At 41.0% G+C, this 19,793-nt stretch overlaps 1 protein-coding gene across 2 annotated transcripts in view; it reads right to left on the reverse strand.

Annotated features, from left to right (window-relative positions):
* Positions 1-19,793, reverse strand: part of DSP (desmoplakin) — a 49,300-nt gene that overhangs the window by 22,213 nt on the left and 7,294 nt on the right. For both annotated transcript variants that reach the window (XM_032250016.1, XM_032250014.1), the window contains exons 2-8: positions 11,611-11,713; positions 8,879-9,027; positions 7,739-7,913; positions 4,033-4,161; positions 3,048-3,098; positions 1,147-1,308; positions 192-296 (exon numbers count right to left, since the gene is read on the reverse strand). In XM_032250016.1, coding sequence (XP_032105907.1) covers positions 192-296; positions 1,147-1,308; positions 3,048-3,098; positions 4,033-4,161; positions 7,739-7,913; positions 8,879-9,027; positions 11,611-11,713 — 874 coding nt within the window. The remainder of the gene's footprint in view (positions 1-191; positions 297-1,146; positions 1,309-3,047; positions 3,099-4,032; positions 4,162-7,738; positions 7,914-8,878; positions 9,028-11,610; positions 11,714-19,793) is intronic.

A 19,793-nucleotide genomic window follows, 5' to 3' on the forward strand; every position in this document is an offset into this window, starting at 1 on the left:
AGTCTAAAATACTGATTGTCTGGTCCTTTCTTGAAAGAGTTTACCAACCTCTGGCATAGAGTATTGATCCCAAACTAGAAAATACAGTTGTCATGGCTTTAAGTCATATAAGAATTATTCATTTGGATGGTCTTACTTTATGAAAAGTTTTCTTTTTTTTCTAACAAAAATATAAACCTCATGAAACCTGCCTCAATTTTGTCCGAAGCTGGATGCTGATTGAGAACAAGCTGGTCACTTTCTTGTTTCAGCTTATTGAGCTCTTTCTCTTTAACTTCCAGTTGACTCATGCGTATCTGTGAATGAAGAAACAAGAAATCCTTTGGAGCAAGTCGCCATTAAACTTTCATCACTCCCACAGTACTTTTTAAAAGGTAAATACTAAACTGCATTTTGGAAATGAACAATGCCAAAGAATCATGCTGTTTTCCTCAAGAATCACAGCATTAAATTTTAAGGCTGCAAAGGATATTTGCTACAGAAGAGGATGCAGCTGAGGCTTACTCAAGATGACACAGGAAGAGAGAAGACCTAAAACCGTCCTCATGTTTTCTAATCCCAGGCTTCCACCCACCCTCCTGCAGAGCTACACACATTTCTGGGTTATCTGAATGTACCAGTTCCCACCCCATCTAAAGAAACTATGGTCTTCTGGGATATTAAACAATGGATTGCCCCTCTTTTTCTTTTTAAGTTCAGGGGTACATGTGCAGTTTTGTTACATAGGTAAACTTGTATTGTAGGGATTTGTTGTACGGGTTAGTTCATCACCCAGGGATTAAGCTTAGTACCCATTAGTTATCTTTACTGATCTTCTCCCTCCTCTCGCCTCCACCCTCCACCCTTGGAAAGGCCCCAGTGTGTGTTATTGCCCTCAATGTGTCCATGTAATCTCATCATTTAGTTCCCACTCTTAAATGAGAACATGTGGCATTTGGTTTTCTGCTTCTGCATTAGTTTGCTAAGGATAATGGCCTCCACGCAGAGAAGTTTTCAGGAAGGTAGGGTTTTTCATGACCATTTCAAAGGAGGCTGAATTGCAAGTGGCTGATCAAATTATTAAAAGACCATTCATTCCCCAAACCCCCAGCTCTTCAAGGCAGCAGGCTCAAGGCAAGCGTCTACAGCCTCCTGGGGCGAGCTTACGGAGAAGGCCTCCTGTTTCTGAGCGATGTTGGTGTTCCTGTCGCTCCAGTCGTACAGCAGCTCCTCCTCCTCGCAGTCATTGATCCACATGATCTCCCGGGACGTGGCCTGGATGATGTTCTGCAGCTGTCGCAGGTGATCCATCCTCTCAAAGGACGCTTTCTGCACAGGAAGTTCAAAGCCAGCATTAAAATAACAATATGCGGATGACTGGTATTCTCTGCAGGTTTATAGATTAACCCTGTGGTCCCTTTTACAAAAAAACAAAAACAATCACAAGGATATGAAAAATGTTAGCCTTGTGCATTCACTGGCCACCTGGTTTGGGAAAAAGACTCATTCAAATTTACAATGAACAAAAAGGCAGCAATTTTTGATTCAAGGAAGCAGCCTAGTCCCAGAGGAACCTGAGTCATTCATTGACTGATTTTTGGGCTCAATAATTAGGTTCTTTTTAATTTTTTTTTTTATTTTTGTCACTCTGTCTCCCAGGCTGAAGTGCTGTAGAGCAATCTCGGCTCACTACAACCTCTGCCTCCTGGGTTCAAGCAATTCTCCTGCCTCAGCCTCCCAACTAGCTGGGATTACAGACATCCACCACCACACCTGGCTAATTTTTATATTTTTAGTAGAGACGGGGTTTCACCATGTTGGCCAGGCTGGTCTCGAACTCCCGACCTCAGATGATTTGCCCATCTTGGGCTCCCAAAGTGATGGAATTACAGGTGTGAGCTATTGCACTTGGCCTTAAATTTTTTTTTTTTATTTTTCTAAATAAGGTCTTTTTTGATATTTTTTACTGATATAGTTGCACATATTTGCAGGTAGACGTGATATCTGGGCACATGTATACAATGTATAACGATCAAAACAGTATAACTAGGATATCCATCACCTGGAACATTTATCTTTTCTATGTATTGGGAACATTACAAATATTTTCTTCCAGCTATGTTGAAATATACAATAATTAACTTTAATAATATCCCTATGGTACTATCAAACATTAGAACTTATTCCTTCTATCTAACTGTATTTTTGTACCCATCAATAATTAATTTTGAACTATGAGGGGGAAATGGACTCTTAGAGAAATCAAGCTTTTCTTGCCTTCTCCCCCAAAATTAAAAGTGCCATCAGTCACACCCCAGCCCAGTAGGAAAATCATTGTGTCACCATGAGTGACATTATTTAAATGTTTATTTAAATGATTTTAATGTTGCCTTTGAACTTCCCGTGCAGAACGCGTCCTTTGAGAGGATGGATCTCATTATTTAAAAAGTATCAATGCCAACAAGGAAACATTAAAAAGTAAAGAAATGGTGACAAAAATAGGCAGAAGAATAGAAATCTCTCCTCTTATAAATCAAGTAACTGATATGACAGAGTCTGTCATAAAATTGTGATGACAATCTGGTAGACCTCTATCTTGAGAAAAATAACTTTCATTTTTGCTTACATTTCATAAAAAAGACCACAATTCACAAGTGGCAACGTTTTCTTGCTTCAACTGCAAGTATTTAACAAGTGCCATTTATGTGGCACAATTTGAAAACAGAACAGTACTAGGGACTGTCTTCTGAAAACAACTTTTAGGCTGGGCGCAGTGGCTCATGCCTGTAATCCCAGCACTGTGGGAGGCCAAGGTAGGTGGATCACTTCAGGTCAGGAGTTTGAGACCACCCTGGCCAACATGGTGAGCATGGTGAAACCCTGTTTCTACTTAAGAAAAAAAAAGAAAACAACTGTTAAAATTCACTTCTAAAGGAAACTCAGCAGCAGCAACAACATTAGCATCGATGAACAGGTGCCTCCCCGCCAGGATGTGCTTGATATTTCTCGAACTGAATTGAACTGGAAACAACAGAAACTCCATGCATTTGAGAAATAAATCAGCTTACCAGCAGGTTTTCATACTCCTCCTCCAACTGGTAGATCGCAGACTTCTCACGCTAGAAGACAACAAAAAGCAGGTAGATATAAATCCCCTTGTGGATTCTATAGAAAAGAGTAGCCCTTCCAAGCCTCCTTTTCATCAGATACTGGCCTCAGATCCCTCCATAGAAAGAAGTACTTGCTCTATGAAATATTTCACCCATGAGGACATTTTCCTAGGTGGTTGGAAGGCAAATCCTCGCTGGCCTGGCAGCACCATCCCCACAGAGGAAAGCCCAGATCACTGCCACTTAAAAGACTCAGTTGTTACAAAATTGTCTTAAAGTTTAAAGACATGATTTAGAATTCCCTAGATCTTAGAGAAATGAAGGAGAAAGTTGGTCAGGTGCTCAGGTGGACAAAAGTAAGCCCCCAAAAAGCCAGAAGAAGTGAGAATGAGAAGCTCTGGTCTAAGAAAAAAAAAAAAAGTTTAGTGATTTAAAAGTGTAGAGACCTGGGGGAAACTACACACTTAAGATCAGTTACTATTTAATGCTATAATTATCAACCCAGTTTCAAGTCTGACTTTTTTCAGCACCGGAGCAGGTGTCAGGATGAGACATGGCTTTGCTCAGTAGAAATAATGTTTTAATTACCACCTAGGAAAGGATTCATCAGTGACACAAACTACAGTATATGATTGTTGCATTTTCCCTGTTTACTACAGAAACAAACTACCACCTCCAAAGCTACTCACAAACTGCAAACAAATGAGTGTTTGCACACCGTCAGCCTCTTGTGTTAACAAAATCTCTTCAAAAAATGTTAACATAATCTCTAAAAGGGCTACTGATTCCACTTCCCCATTTAAGAAACGGAATTTCTAAAAATTTCCAGTCTTTTGGGAAAGAAATAATAGCAATGTTTCAGAAGCAACTGCCGGGGATCAAGTAATTACACGATCCTTCAGTACATATTTTGAAGACTCTAAAATAAAACATTGAAAAGTACCAGGTCGGCTTTAATTTTGTCCAGCTGCCAGCGATAGTCGCCGATGGCATTGTGGATGCTCCGGTGGCTGTTGATGTGCTGCTCCACCGAGGCCAGGTCCACGCCCCAGGCCACCGTGTCCATCTCTGCCTGCAAGGGAAAGACAAAGCGAGGCACCCTTTGTTTTCGCACGTTTGTACCTGACTCACTTATGTACAGCATCAGGGGTCAAAGTACCAAGAGACTTATGGCTTTTCTTCAGATAGAACTAAAGACGTAAATATGGAGTATTTTTGAAGCCAGGATGTTTTTTAAAGGTTCAAGGTTCCCAAATGGCTAATGCAGGATTGCCAAATACTTCCCTCAACTTGCTTGACCCCAGCTCAAGATGGGCAGAGGAGGAAATTTGGAAATGAGAACCTTAAAACTGATATGTCTTCTGAAGAAAAACAAATCTACCTGTGCAGAAGCAAGTAAGCATGTGCACAGAACATTTTTGCATATATATGTATATATGTTATACTCATTTAATCATTACTAAATGTGCATCAAAAATCATTGATTAAATGCGATCATACACTGTTCCCCAAACTAAATAGTCAACCTAAAAGTATCTTTCATTGTCTATTTCTTTATATTGTCTTGATGAATGCAAATGTTGGCTTTATAAAATGCAGCATATACTATTCCCTTTCAGGATGCAAAACTCCCTATGGCCCATTTCAAAGGGAAGTTACAATACCTATTCAAGGGGTCAATTTCCATAAGTGTGGCAATATTAGGATTATGGACTTAAGTTAGCTTTTTTTTTTTTTGAGACAGAGTCCTGCTCTGTCCCCCAGGCTGGAGTGCAGTGGCACAATCTCGGCTCACTGAAACCTCTGCCTCTCGGGTTCAAGCAATTCTCCTGCCTTGGCCTCCTGAGTAGCTGTGATTACAGGCGTGTGCCACCACACCGCCTAATTTCTGTATTTTTAGTAGAAACAGGTTTTCACCATGTTGGTCAGGCTGGTCTCAACCTCCTGACCTCGTGATCCAACCACCTCGGCCTCCCAAAGTGCTGGGATGACAGGTGTGAGCCACCGCGCCCGGCTTAAGTTAGCTTTTAAAAAAATTAAATGTGACCAAATTTATTATTTGAGCCTCAAATTTAAGGATGTTTCACACTTTGTTCCAGCAGTTTCACACTGGGGCAAGTCCATTATCTCACCCTTCTTTTGCATGAGTACATGTAAATTTCCAAATCACCTGTCATCTCTTGGATATGCCAAGGGCAAACATTCCAGTCTGGGATTGCAGCAAGAACATAATGCACATTGTTCTAAGCCACATCCATGTTCTAATACACTTGGCAAGGCTTCAGAAAGGGGAGCCATTTCAGAGTCAGACAACAGAAGGTTACCTGGGACTTTGACCCTTCTCTCCCACAGCTGTCTCTGCTTTAAACCAGAGACAGCCAGGTGTACGCACTGGGACATGAGCAACGTGACCAGGCTCCAGCTCACTCCTCTCATTACCAGCCAGGTGTATAGTATCTGACCTGTCCATCAGCAAACACGAATCAGGGAAACAAAACAGAACCTGGCTCGGGGACATGTGCCTGCCTCCTGATTGGCTGCTTAACTTATCAGCTGGGCCCTGCAGCTCAGTCTCGGGGGAATGAGGTAAAGAATGCAGGGGAGCAAGGGATAAGAGAAAAGGAGCCAGAGCAAATCTCAGAGCGAACCTGCAGTAAGCAATCAAACAGCCTTTAGTTTGTTTGCAACCATGAGGGCTGCCTGCCTAATCTAGTAAGCATCTCTTGTCAATTGCTTCTGTTAGAAAATAACATAAAACTGGCCAGGCACGGTGGCTCACACCTGTGATCCCAGCACTTTGGAAGGCCAAGGCAGGAGGATCACCTGAGGTCAGAAGTTCCAGACCAGCCTGGTCAACATGGTAAAACCGCATCTCCACTAAAAATACAAAAACTAGCCAGTCGTGTTGGCGGGCGCCTGTAATCCCAGCTACTCGGGAGTCTGAGGCAAGAGAACCATTTGAACCTGGGAGGTGGAGGTTGCAGTGAGCCAAAAGATCGTGCCACTGCACTCTAGCTTGGGTGACAGGGCAAGACTCCGTCTCAAAAAAAAAAAAAAAAAAAAAGACATAAAACTGAATTCATGTGATACTTTTTCAAAATTTAAAAACATTGAGCATTTACTATAAAGTATTCTTAAAAAGCTACACCCAATGTGAATACAAAAAAAGACAAATTACAAGCTGTCATATTTTAATAACTGTCATACTAAGAAAGCTTTAGGGGATATGACGTTTCATAACTAATTTTATTGGAAGGCTGTTTTGCCCATCACTGTGGATCCTTAAGATGTAACTCAGCGCCATCAGCTCGGCCATGTCTTCCTCTGACTGCTCCACTCCCCAGGAGCTGGAATACCGCCCCCCCCCTCTACTCCCAACTAAGCAAGAATTTATTATAGCTCTTGCACGGCAGTTGATCACACACTGATCTAGACAGAAAGTTGGCATGTGAGTATATGCATCTTGTTTTCTTCAATAATATTCATTTTCAGGACTAGGGACCATAATCTTTGAACCCTTGGGTGCCAATACATATAAAATCCTCAAGAAATGTGCTCAAAGATGAGAATTTGGAAAACATACATATAGGTTTGTATTTAGGTTTCTGATATTTTAACTGACTTTTCTCCTCTCTAAGACCTACCTTCTGTATAGCTTACATTACTTATAATAAATGGGAGGAAAAGTGAACTGAGTGAACGAATGTTTAGTCATAGAAGTCCTCACTACTTAGGAAAGAATACACAAAAACATTAAAGTAGCTGATAAATTTTAGAACCACTGCTGAATTGGTCTAACAGCTAATCAGACCAAGCTTTCTTACAACCACTTCTACGCTGCCTAACAATCTCCCCACAACTTATCATTCTAACACACCCACATTCACAAGGGAAGGGTTAGGAGTAGGTTTTCATTATAAAATTCCCATCTACATGATTGTGGCATATTTCCACCACCACCTGTTCATTATAGGACATAATGACTACATGAAAGAACAAAACAATCATTAGTCTTGAAAAATACTTTGCAGAAACTCCAGTTCTAGGGAAAGGATCAGCATATCCTTCCAACATTATTTTAGTTCACTCCCACACCGGTGAGGTGAATATTGCACAACAAGGCAATGGAGACTTCAAAAGTATAAGGTAAGCAACCAATGAGCCCAAACCAGAATGGCTAGTTTGACTGTTTCTAGCTCCTCCAATCTGTGAACCTTTTAAATGAACTCCCACAATGGGCCCTTTTTCTTTTCAAGTACCTATGAGTTAAGCAGATGAGGCCAGTTGCCACTCACACAGGACAATGCAGTTATTTAGCACATAAACGCCCACAACAGATTTTTCCGGTGGTCCACGTAAGAACTGGATATTCAAAGTCTACTAACAAAATTACACATGTTAAATATTACCTGCGTGACAAAGGATGACTACAAAGCAATGGGGCTGATTCCCCGAGCCACACCGAAATCTCATTCATTCCAAAACAGAAGACCACTTTTCAAATTGCATAGGAGAAAAATCCTGCAAACAGAAAGCTGCTGCTGCCACCTGAGGTCTAGAACACTCTGGTCACACGAACACATGGGCTGACGCCATAGTGCTGGAACGCCTGGCCTGCACAGGTTTGGGGTGTTCAGGGAGCTGCCTACCCTTTGCTGCCTCATCCATCCCAAACATTCACTGGTGACGTGCTTGGTGAACTCATCCCAGCCAGAGCCGCTCTGACATGTGTAGCCTCCGCCACCCTTGGAGCTGGCCCTGCGGACTCGAGGAATGCTGATGGCTTTATAAAGGGCTCGCATTTGCTCTTGGAGTTGAAGAAGTCTGAAAAGAAAAAAAAAAAAAAAAAAAAAAACTTTAAACCACTGCAGGAAAACAGCCTATGGAAACCCATTCTGGGCAAATTTCCCCTTTTCTGAGTCGTTTGTGTCAATAGAGAGGCTACAAATGTTTTATAATATTGGAAGGTTTTTTTTTTCTGTACCCCATGACTTAAGTCTTGATCACATACAACAAATTAAATCTTAGGAAGAAGTTCAAAGCACGAAACAGTGTAGAAAGCCCAACTGCCTTTGCCTAACCTCGTGGTACCTTTCATTTTCTTATGAGTTTTGTCCTGGGAGTTTTCCTAGTACCCTGGGCCCCAGGTGGTAGTAAAACAAATTCAGACTACATATTTTTGCTTCACAGTCTTTATTTCCAGCTCTAAGGGTCTCATTTTTGTATTTATTAAACTAAGCTTGACTTGATATTAGACTCTCAAGTGACTCACACCTGTAATCCCCGCACTCTGGGAAGCCCAAGACAGAGGATTGCTTGAGCCTAGGAGTTCAAGATCAGCCTGAGCAACACAGTGAAACCCTGTCTCCACAAATTTTTTTTTTTTTTAATTTGTCAAGTGTGGCACATGCCTGTAGCCCAGCTACTTGACAGGCTGAGGTGGGAGGATTGCTTGAACCCAGGAGGTAGAGGCTGTGGTAAGGCACGTTTGTGCCACTGCACTCCAGCCTGAGTGTCAGAGACCCTGTCTCAAAAAAAAAAAAAAAAGTCAAATGCCATGCCAAAGGCCCTTCTGTCCTCTAAAGGGAGGTACGGTTAAAATCTATAATGAACTGGCCACTTTGCATTAGAGATACACAATAAAGTTGCAAAATACCAAGTAAGCAAGCCTTTCCTTGTGAACATTGGTGCTGCCTTCAAAGGAAGACCTGGGTCTGGAATTGAGTATAACTGGGTATGTGGTATTCTTTTTCACAGGGACTGCCCAATCCATGCTTTGTAGACAATACCTTTTCTGGTAAGCGTCACAGGGCTGGCCCATCTGCCGCATCTCTCTGATCAAGCTGTCTGTGATTTCCATCTGGTCATTGGCCTGGGCAAAACACTCATCCAATTCTCGACTCCGAGTCAGCTGTATTCCATCTCCATACTTCAGTTCCTAAAAGAAAGCATTTGCATGAAGGAAAACACATACTACAGGGAAGAAAAGCTTCATGTGCATTAACGGAAGCAAGAGCTTCTACTGTAAACATGACATAAGTTTCCCCATGGAACATGATCTTACTAATTTGATAAGAAGGTACGCCGAGGGGGGTTCATGAATCAAAGTTTGTGGACTTTAAAATTTGCATTTGGCTTTTAAAGGCACATTTACAGAATGCTAACTTTCCCTTGCTTCAATATGTTAAATGCTGATCTTTCATATTTACACGAACTCTCATCTAATGGGAATTTCACTGTGATAAGGACAGTACTGTTATGCCAGATAGGGCTTTTTACACACAAACTGAGCTTTTTCTGTACCTTATGGGAACAAAATGTTGAAATGTTGTAGTTCTTTTTTTTTTTTTTTTTTTTGAGACAACAGGGTCTCGCTGTGTTACTCAAGCTGGAATGCAGTGGCACAATCTCGGCTCACTGCAAACTCTGCCTCCAGGGTTCAAACGATTCTCTTGCCTCAGGCTCCTGAGTAGCTGGAACTACAGACACGTGCCACCACGCTGGGCTAATTTTTGTATTTTTAGTGGAGACGGGGTTTCACCATGTTGGCAAGCTGGTCTTGAACTCCTGACCGCAAGTGATTCACCCACCTCAGCCTCCCGAAGTGCTGGGATTACGAGCATGAACCACCATGCCTGGCCAACGTTTTAATTCTTTTTAAAAAAGCTTCTGCCTGGTTAATTGTATCAGTCCAATCAATGTACTGGTTTTGATGATGCGCTATAGTCATATAAGATGTCACTACCGGGACAAGCTGCGTGCTGGGTAGAGATGCCTCTGTGAGTCTATAACTATTTCAAAATTTTAAAAGTATTTTGCATTAAAAAAAAAAAAAAAAAAACCAGAAAGCTTCCTCTGCTGCTTCAGGGCCACCTAATGAGCTTTCTCTGGAATTTTACATTTGCTGCTTTTACTTGGCATTAGCCAAAGGAACCTCATTTCTCTAAACAGAAATGTTAGCAAATATGACACTATTTCCCTAACTAGTTTTTTTTGCTTTGTTTTGTTTTTTTGAGACGGAGTCTTGCTCTTGTTGCTCAGGCTGGAGTCTGATGGTGTGATCTTGGCTCACTGTAACCTCTGCCTCCCGGGCTCAAGTGATTTTTCTGTCTCAGCCTCCCGAGTAGCTGGGATTACTAATTCTTGTATTTTTAGTAAAGACAGGGTTTCACCATGGTGGCTAGGCTTGTCTCAAATTCCTGACCTCGTGATCTGCCCACCTCAGCCACCCAAAGTGCTGGCATTACAGGCATGAGCCACCATACCCAGCCTCCCTAACCTGTTTTATTGCACTTTGATGCAGATAAGTAAAAATAAACTGAGAAGATGAGGTCCTGCAAATTTTCAGAGCTACATACAAAACTTATCCATAGTTCCTACAAATGACATCCAGGCCTGGTGTGTGTGTATTCACTTAAGTCACTGGTGTCTGCTATTTTGTTTTGTGTAAAGGAATTGAGGCACTGTGAGGAACATTTTGAGGAGTATCTTTCAAATCAGACACTCAAACCAACTAGAACTGGAGCCAAGCTGGTTTGCTGAGCCCCAGATATCTCTGAACATGGGCTAAAGTGACATTTTTTTCTTTTTTCTTTGAACAGTTCACTGAAAGACATTATTTTTTTAATTGGATGAAGAAACTCAGAACTGGAACCCACACAATATCTAAATTAAGAAATTAGAACATTAAAATATTCTCTAAACAGAACCTATAAATTCATTCAGTTAAAATCTGTTTCAAATATAGGCTATTTAAAAGGAATACTTTGTGATGAGACAGGTTCCAGGTGTAACCTTGATATCAATGTCAGCATTAGGGAGACTTCACTGAAAAGATTCAGTAACTCAGGAAAGGGGTAGAAAAGACAGCTACAGCCCCACCATTCTCTATCCTGTTTTTGGCAAACTCGGAGCAAAGGTGAATGCTAGTGTTTTAAAATGAAGATTTTACATAGCAAATATCATGAACTCCATGATTTCTAATCCTGATTCGATGAGATGATCCTAGGATGTCTCCGTTAAAACATCACAAGGTTCTCCCAAATGTTACCATTTCTCCTCAATTTTCCATTGCCCATTTTTATGTTTCTCAGAACTATTATCCCAATATGGTCATTTTCCCAGGGGAAAAAAAAAATCATACTAAATTGATGGTGCACATGAAGATCCATCCCAATCCAAGAACAGAAACATGCCAGGTTGCATTCCTCAGAAGGCAAAGTATCAAAAAGTCACGTAAATCATAAATTGCCTTATTTCCAAAAAGGTGGCAATCTGCAGTGTATGTAAACATTTGTTGGGGGGATGGGGATCTATTCGAAAACTGGTTCCCATTGTTAAACCTACAAATAGGTTAAGAAGACACACGTCTCTCCGTGGTCTGTTCCGAAAAAGGACATCTCTAAACACTACATGAAAGAGGTCAGTGAATAGGGTAGGCCCTGGCCAGCCGAAGCGAACCAGAGCACAGCCGGCAGTGTCCAAGGCATTGGGAGAAGTGATGGGAACAGAGAAAGCTTACAGGCTGCACGATGAGCTCGGCTCGCATCAGGCAGTCGGAGCAGTTCTGCAGGAGCTCCTGGATGGTGTTCTGGTTCTGGTGCCTGGACATCGTGCCGGTTTGACTAAGGAGGCAAACGCAAAGAAACCAGACATAAAATAACTTCTTTCAATTCTGAAATAACTTCGAACTTTCAGAACTTGCAAAGACGGGACAAAAACACTCCTGTGACACCGTTTACCCGGAACCTCACTTGTTAACACTTTGCCGTGTTTCTTTCATCCTCCTTCTTCCCTCTCCATAGATGTGTGTATATCTATCTATGTGTATATATTACTTTTTTCTGAACCATTTGAGAATAGCCATGCCCTTTTACCCCTAAATATCTCAGCATGTATTTATCTATTTATACATATTATTTTTTCTGAATCCTTTGAAAATAAACATGCCTTTTTACAGCCAAATATCTCAGCATAGCACTCCTAAGAATAAAAAGATTCACTTATATATAACCATGATACAGTGATCAAAATCAGAAAATTTTAAATTGATACAATTTTCTTTCTTTTTTTTTTTTGAGATGGGAGTCTCACTTTGTCTTCAGGCTGGAGCGCAGTGGCACGGTCTCAGCTCACCACAACTCTGTCTCCCGGGTTCAAGCGATTCTCCTGCCTCAGCCTCCTGAGCAGCTGGGACTACAGGCGCCCACCACTACACCCAGCTAATTTTTAGTAGAGTCAGGGTTTCACCATGTTGGCCAGGATGGTCTGGAACTCTTGACCTCGTGATCTGCCCGCCTCAGCCTCCCAAAGTGCTGGGATTACAGGTATGAGCCACTGCGCCCGGCAAATCGACACAATTTTCTAACTTATAGAACTTGTTCAAATTTCACGAATTAGCCCAATAATGTCCTTCACAGCAAATTTTCCCCTCCCGGGTCCAGGTTCCAATCCAGAAATATATCTCTTTGAATTATAAAAACACACTTCTGGCAATGACAATGACACAGAGCTATTTCAGCTTATACATCATCACTCCTGCTTTATCCCACAGCAGTCCTAGTCCCTAATGACAACCCCCAACACCACAACTCCCTCTGCAGGAAGACCTCGTGGTGTCAAACACAGAGCGTGAAGATTTCACTGGCAAGTCTAGCTGAAGGAAAAGACAGAACAGGAGAAAAAAGCTTACTCCACAAAAGTATTGGCTGGATACAGAGGTTCACACCCAGTGAACCACTACAGGTATTGATCGACTTATGACCTATGCAACTTACGACCATTCGACTTTACGACCACAATCGCTAGCCACGACTGCTCCACGTCTGGCACCGCAAACGTTGCCCAGCTGGGCATATGACAGTGCGGACCAGCTTCCGGCAGCACTACCATCTCCACGTGCACCATTTCAACTGTTATCCCAGGCTCGGTACAGCAATTTGTGTTTTGTGTCCTGGATATTTTTCATCAAACCCCTCCCAATAAACTTCTTATACATTTCAAAGCAATGGACCCAAACATCGAACAATTTGCAAGGATTGAACGGATGGTGCACGATGTGTTTCGTCCATATTGTGAAATTTATGAAGAAAAAAAGAAACATACAATTCAGACAAAGCTCACCATGTTTATGAAAAAACCAACTCCGGTAACCCCAACTGCTGCCTCAGATGACGACATCAACGATCCGCAGCCAAGCACCAGCGGCCAATAAAATGTTTTGTACATGTTTATATATTTTGATATGTTTTGCAATTGGGGAAATGTTTCCTATGGTATTTTTTATACCTGTATTTTGTATTTTTGTATGCACCTGTATTTTGTAATTTTGTATGTTTTGCAAATATTAAACCAGTTGTACTGGTAATGCTGTATTTTACTTAAGCCTGACGAATGTAAAAATAAGAAACAAAATGGTGTAGAGATGATACAAATGGCATAAAATGAACAAAGAAAATTATGATATATAATAATGAAAGAAAATTATGATAAAATATGACTTAAAGATTTTTATAACATTTCACAGTACTGTACATATAGCCTACTCAACTTACGACCAAATCATGTTACGACTGGTCTGTCGGAACCAATCGTGGTTGTAAGTCGAGCACTAGCTGTATATCCCAGAGCTTTGGGAAGCCAAGGCAGCAGGATTAAGTCCAGGAGTTTGAGACCAGCCTGAGCAACATAGCAAGACCCTATCTTACAAAAAAAAAAAAGAAGTTTTCAGATTAGCCAAACACAGTGATGTGTGCCTGTAGCTCCAGCTACTCTGGAAGCTGAGGGGGGATCACTTGAGCCTGTAAGTTGGAGGCTGCAATGAGCTATAATCGCACCACTGCACTCTTGCCTGGGTGACAGAGAGAGACCTGTCTGTAAAAAATATATTCTCTGTAATCCCTGTAAAAGACAATAATGGTTTTTAAAAAAAAATCATGGTGTGAAGAAAGTGAAGGAAAATTTAAGTACAGTATCTTTATTGCAAAACAAACCCATTCTCCTTTCAATATGTTCCTAGAATACATACTTTTCTCTACAATGAAGCTCATTCCATGTACATTTCAAATGAAGCACTTTTCTGGAAGACACCTGGCAGATACCTTAAAACAACAGTGGTGTTGAAGAAAAATGTTGCAGATGGTCTGTATCTTAAAGGAAGAGATGACAGAGTTTCATTTGCTCCTCAAGCAAGGCATAACCGAAGTCTGGCTTTTAAATTTCCCAAGATATATCATGCCACAGCCCTGCCTACTGTAGTTTGGTTTCAGAGAGATTTAAAGCAGATCAAGTGATTGTTTAACATCTGTGAAAAGTCTGCATGGATATGCTACAAGAAGCTGGAACTTCCTACCCAGCACTTCAGCCAGGGCCAGCCTGAACCTGCTTTTATCTGTTTGATGCCTGTCTAACCAACTGATTTTCTTCATGTGTGCATGCATGCGTGTGTGTGTCTGTGTATGTTTTTAATTTCACTGTTTAAAAAAATTTTTTTTGACAAACAGTGGCTGCATTATGCATAGATGGGATGGAATCACAGGAATGTGGGAATTCTTCCGCAGTGCCTGGCTGCACCATCTCACCATAGGAAAGTGCTTCCTTTTTCAGCCATCCATTTGGGGTTCCTCCCTGCAAGCAAGGCTCCCCAACAAGCCAGTACTAGCTGCATGTGGGTGAGGAGCCCAGATCTCCCTGGGAACTACTCCCAGAAGACACAGGCTTCTCCAGGCAGGCCCGGGTGAGGCGGTGCCAGAGCCATCCGCCTCTCAAAACCAGGACTGCCCCCACCCACCATGAATGCAACTCTCCAAATTACACAGGAAATGAGGCCCATTTCTCATACTGCTGAGATATAAGCAAGACTACATTTATTGTCCTAACCTGTGCAGAATTCCAACTGATTTAGAACACCTTCCAAAACGTACCTGTTATAAAATAGAAGAAAGAAATTCAAGAGACAAAGGAAAACATTAAGAAACCCAGCAGTCTCACTTAGAATCCTAGGATGAATAAAATATTAGAAAGGTTCTGTGTAATTATATTTGTTTTCTTTATTGAAGGAACATAGGAATACCTTTCTTCTGAAACATTAAGAAATTCCGTTCAGCAATTTGGTTCCAACGGTGATTCCCACAAATGCTCGTCCCAAGCAGATAAATGAAAGACTTGTCTCTTAGCACAGTGGAAAGTCAGTTTCTTACACGATTTAATAATGTGTGCCGCTGTAAAAACTATCACAACTGAGCTATACGATGAGGGTGGGGCACACCTGTAGTCCCAGAAATTTGAGAGGCCAAGGCACGAGGATTGCTTTAGCTCAGGAGTTCGAGGCTAGCCTGGGCAACCCAGCATAAACCCCATCTGTTAAGGAAAAAAAAAGATGGAGGCAGGGGGAACTGAGTGAGGGTATACACAAACTTTGTACTATTTTGTAACTTTTCTGCAAAGCTAAAACTATTCTAGAATTAAAATGTATTAAAAAACAGAGACCAGGAGGACAAACACAATTGTGAATGACTGCACCAAAGTGTACATGCACGTTTTTAAAAGTGAATTTATGAGACCAAATTCATTTGACCACAAAATATAAGACTCGCCAACTTCTTTTTACCCGAGAACTAGACTAGTTATACAATAGTTTAAAATGGTTAAAGGAAGCAAGGCAATCAACCATTGACTTAAAATGTTGGTGGGTTTTCTCTGTTTTTTAAATTCCTTTCCTCCAGTTTTAGAAGACATTCCTATTTCTCTAGAGATCAGTTGGCATCCTATGAAGAGATGACATCTTATCTGCTTCCCCTTGCCTACCCATATTTGAACTTATAAAAAAAAAGCAGATAACTTCATATGCTGCTAATAATACCAAATAAATTCTTCGTGCTTGCTTTTCTAAAGGACTTCCATATGTTCTTTTTTTTTTTTTTTTTTTCCGAGATGGGAGTCTTGCTCTGTCGCTCATGCTGGAGCGCAGTGGCACGATCTGGGCTCACTGCAACCTCCACTTCCTGTGTTCAAGTGATTCTCCTGCCGCAGCCTCCTGAGTAGTTGGGAATACAGGCATGCACCACCACACCCAGCTATTTTTTTTGTACTTTTAGTAAAGACAGGGTTTCACTATGTTGATCAGGCTGGTCTCAAACTCCTGACCTCAAATGGTCTGCCTGCCTTGGCCTCCCAAAGTGTTGGGATTACAGGCATGAGCCACTATGTCCTGTGTCATCTGTTCTTGATATGCACGAAAACACGTATGTTTTGCATGGCATTTTAGTAAGTAAATTAACAACTGTATAGGAATGGAAAATGCACAGAAATCTAAACCTTTAAAGGGTTGAAAAAATAAAAAGCTGAAGTGTTGGAACAATGAAACAAAGAATCTTTGATATCACCTATTTGTCTATTGGGACGTGTGATGTGATTAACCAAATTTCATCTTATACACAACTTTTCAAAACTGTGTCTGATCCTTAAAGCAAGGTCTACGTCTATCTTTCATCTGTAAGAATCCAACTGCAGTCTTAGGTGTGGCCAAGAACACCTTTTGGAAACAGACCGAGGCCAGAAAGGGAACCAGGTATACATCTTGTGAATAGCCCAGTCCATCAAAGCAAGACAGAGGGAGACTCAGGCCAACTAAGGTATAGGGAATCCACCTTCACATGTCAGTTTACTTGTCTCAGCCCAATGAAGAGCCACACAGAATCTGCTGTACTTAATCAGGGAGGAAGTTCAGGGGAAAGGCTTTTGACCCATCGGGTCAGTCAGATGTCATACATACATCAGCTTTATGTGTAGCACTGGATTCTTCAACACAAGAGCCAGGGGAAATGTGCCTTTTTTTTTTTTTGGAGACAGAGTCTCACTCTGTTGCCCAGGCTAGAGTGCAGCGGCATTATCTCAGCTCATTGCAACCTCCCCTTCCTGGGTTCAAGTGATTCTCCTGCCTCAGCCTCCCAAGTAGCTGGGATTACAGGCACACTGCCACCACACCCAGCTAATTTTTGTATTTTTAGCAGAGACAGCGTTTTACCAACTTTTGGTCAGGCTGGTCTCAAACTCCTGACCTTAAGTGATCCACTCACCTCACCCTCCCAAAATGCTGGGATTACAGATGTGAGCCACCACGCCCATCCAGGAAACATGCATTTTTTAAAAGCTGTAATTCAAAACTTTCTAAGTCAAATTATATTTTTTTAATTGACCACGTAATTTTAGTTCTTTTTTTTTTAACCTCAGAAATTTCTCAATCTCCATCTGCTGGGCTAAATGGTATGTAAGATTTCTTCACCTCATTCATTATATAACTCAATTTTAGGAAACCACCAAACTCATTCTTCCTTACTGAAAATAATACGAATGTCTATGTTTTGTTTATGGTAAATAAATTTGTTCATGGTAATTGAATTATATTCAATTCATGTAGTGCAATTTGGAAAAATGCAAAATTCTATTATGTACAAAGAAATAATTTTAAAATGATGTACTAACAAGTATAGAAAGATTTTTTAAATCCCTAGCCTCGAAGAAATTTTAAATACTGCTACATACAGGTATTAGGGGTTGAAAGATTTTCAAATCATGTTAGGAATTGAACAAACAAGCCATAAAGTTCGATTTTTAAATCTCATTTTGTTGGCACAGGAGATGGCAGATGTCATGTGCTTTAAAAAAAAAAAACTCATTTGGGTCAAATTCATCAAAGAATATTGACTCTAAATTAAAATTAATAGGTGTCTTTGAAAAAAAGAACTCATCCTTAAAAGTTTTAACTCTCCTGAGAGACAGATGAGTCATACTATAAAGAACTTACCTGCACATACTTTTCTTTTAAGTTCATCCTAAAACTTGTTTAAACAAGTAAGGATTCCAAATGTTTGCACAGAGAGCCCTTCATCAGCTGTTAAACAGAAAACAAGTTCTGGATTCTAATCCAAAAATGGACACATGAACGTGTGAAACCTTAAACGAGTTTTCAAGGTTTTATTTTACTACCCTCAAAAAAAAAAACCACTTTTCTTTAAAAATAGGATTCCAAAACTAGCTGTCCTAAGGCATTAGCTTTACGTGTGTTGCCCAGAGCATTATTTTTTTTTTATTTTTTATTTTTTGAGACAGAGTTTCACTCTTGTTGCCCAGGCTGGAGTGCAATGGCGCGATCTCGGCTCACCGCAACCTCCGCCTCCTGGGTTCAGGCAATTCTCCTGCCTCAGCCTCCTGAGTAGCTGGGATTACAGGCACGCACCACCATGCCCAGCTAATTTTTTGTAGTTTTAGTAGAGGTGGGGTTTCACCATGTTGACCAGGATGGTCTCGATCTCTTGACCTCGTGATCCACCCACCTCGGCCTCCCAAAGTGCTGGGATTACGGGCGTGAGCCACCGCGCCAGAGCATTATTTTTAAAAATACAAGACAAGGTCGGGTGCCGTGGCTCACGCCTGTAATCCCAGCACTTTGGGAGGCAGAGGCCAGCAGATTGCTTGAACCCAGGAGTTTGAGAGCAGCCTGGGCAACATGGCGAAACCCCATCTCTACAGAAAAAAAGTACAAAGCTTAGCTGGGCGTGATGGCACACGCCTGTAAGTCACAGCTACTTAGGAGGTTGAGATGAGATGGTTGAGCCTGTGGGGGCAGAGGTTGCAGTGAGCCGAGATTGCACCACTGCACTCCAGCCTGGGCACACAGCAAAACCTTCTCTTAAAAAAATAAAAATATTCAGAAAGATAAAGGAAAACTAGTTCACACTTTCAGAAAGATAAAGAAAAAAATAACAGAAAAACACAAGACAAATATTTCAAAGAGGGACGTTACAGACAAAAAAAAAAAAGCTTTTAAATAAAGAGTTGCTCCTCTGTTTTTAATAATAATAATAATAATAACCTGTGCTGTTCATTAGACACCTGGACCAGGCCCCCTAACTTTGCATTTCTTTCTGTTCAGATGTTTTCTCTCCCACTGGATTCCTTCTTTCCTTCTTTCCATCTCTCCCTTCCTCTCTCTTCCTTCTTTTGTTCATTCAATCAACACAGGCTCTTGTAAGTATGTCAGAAAGATTCGTATGTCTCTCTGTTTTCAGGTTCATAGAATAATTGCCTAGAAAAAAACTCAGGAAATGTGTAATAGGAATTATGATAGGCATGTAATGCATTAATATTGACCGTAAGGTCTATTTGCTTAGTTCTTTATAATTTTCAAAGTATTTTTCATATATATTATTTTGTTTGAGTTTCTTGAATCGTGCATAAATAATATATAATTAATACTTCATTTAAGAATGATACCTCTAAGAGTCATCACTAAACACCCTATGTATACATATTTACACCCTGAAACGCAGCGTTAGCCATCCTTCGAAAGTTCAAAATGTACAGCCTTCTGCAAGGAGCTTTCCGTATCTCAACTCTGCATCCTCTCCTCTCTTGCACTAGTTTGTACACACCTGGCTATCTGTCCAAAGTCCCATGTCTTAGCCATCTTCCACTCCTACAAACACCACACAGAAGGTACTTAATGCATGTTTGTTTGGCTTAGTAAAGTGGAAGAAAAACAAAGGCCAAACGAAAGTCTGATGTGAGGACATCATGGCTCATCTCATTTCTCTGATTTCAAAAGCTCAACCAGAGAACACAGATATTGCCTCCCATTCCCACTCCAGCAGTGAGCAAACATGGTGGGTTTTTTCCTCTATAGATTTTAGAAAAAGGGCCTCCTTT

This window comes from Sapajus apella, unplaced genomic scaffold (assembly GCF_009761245.1).
Source record: "Sapajus apella isolate SASKATOON/1434 unplaced genomic scaffold, GSC_monkey_1.0 scaffold70, whole genome shotgun sequence".
NCBI classification, from domain to species: Eukaryota; Metazoa; Chordata; class Mammalia; order Primates; family Cebidae; genus Sapajus; species Sapajus apella.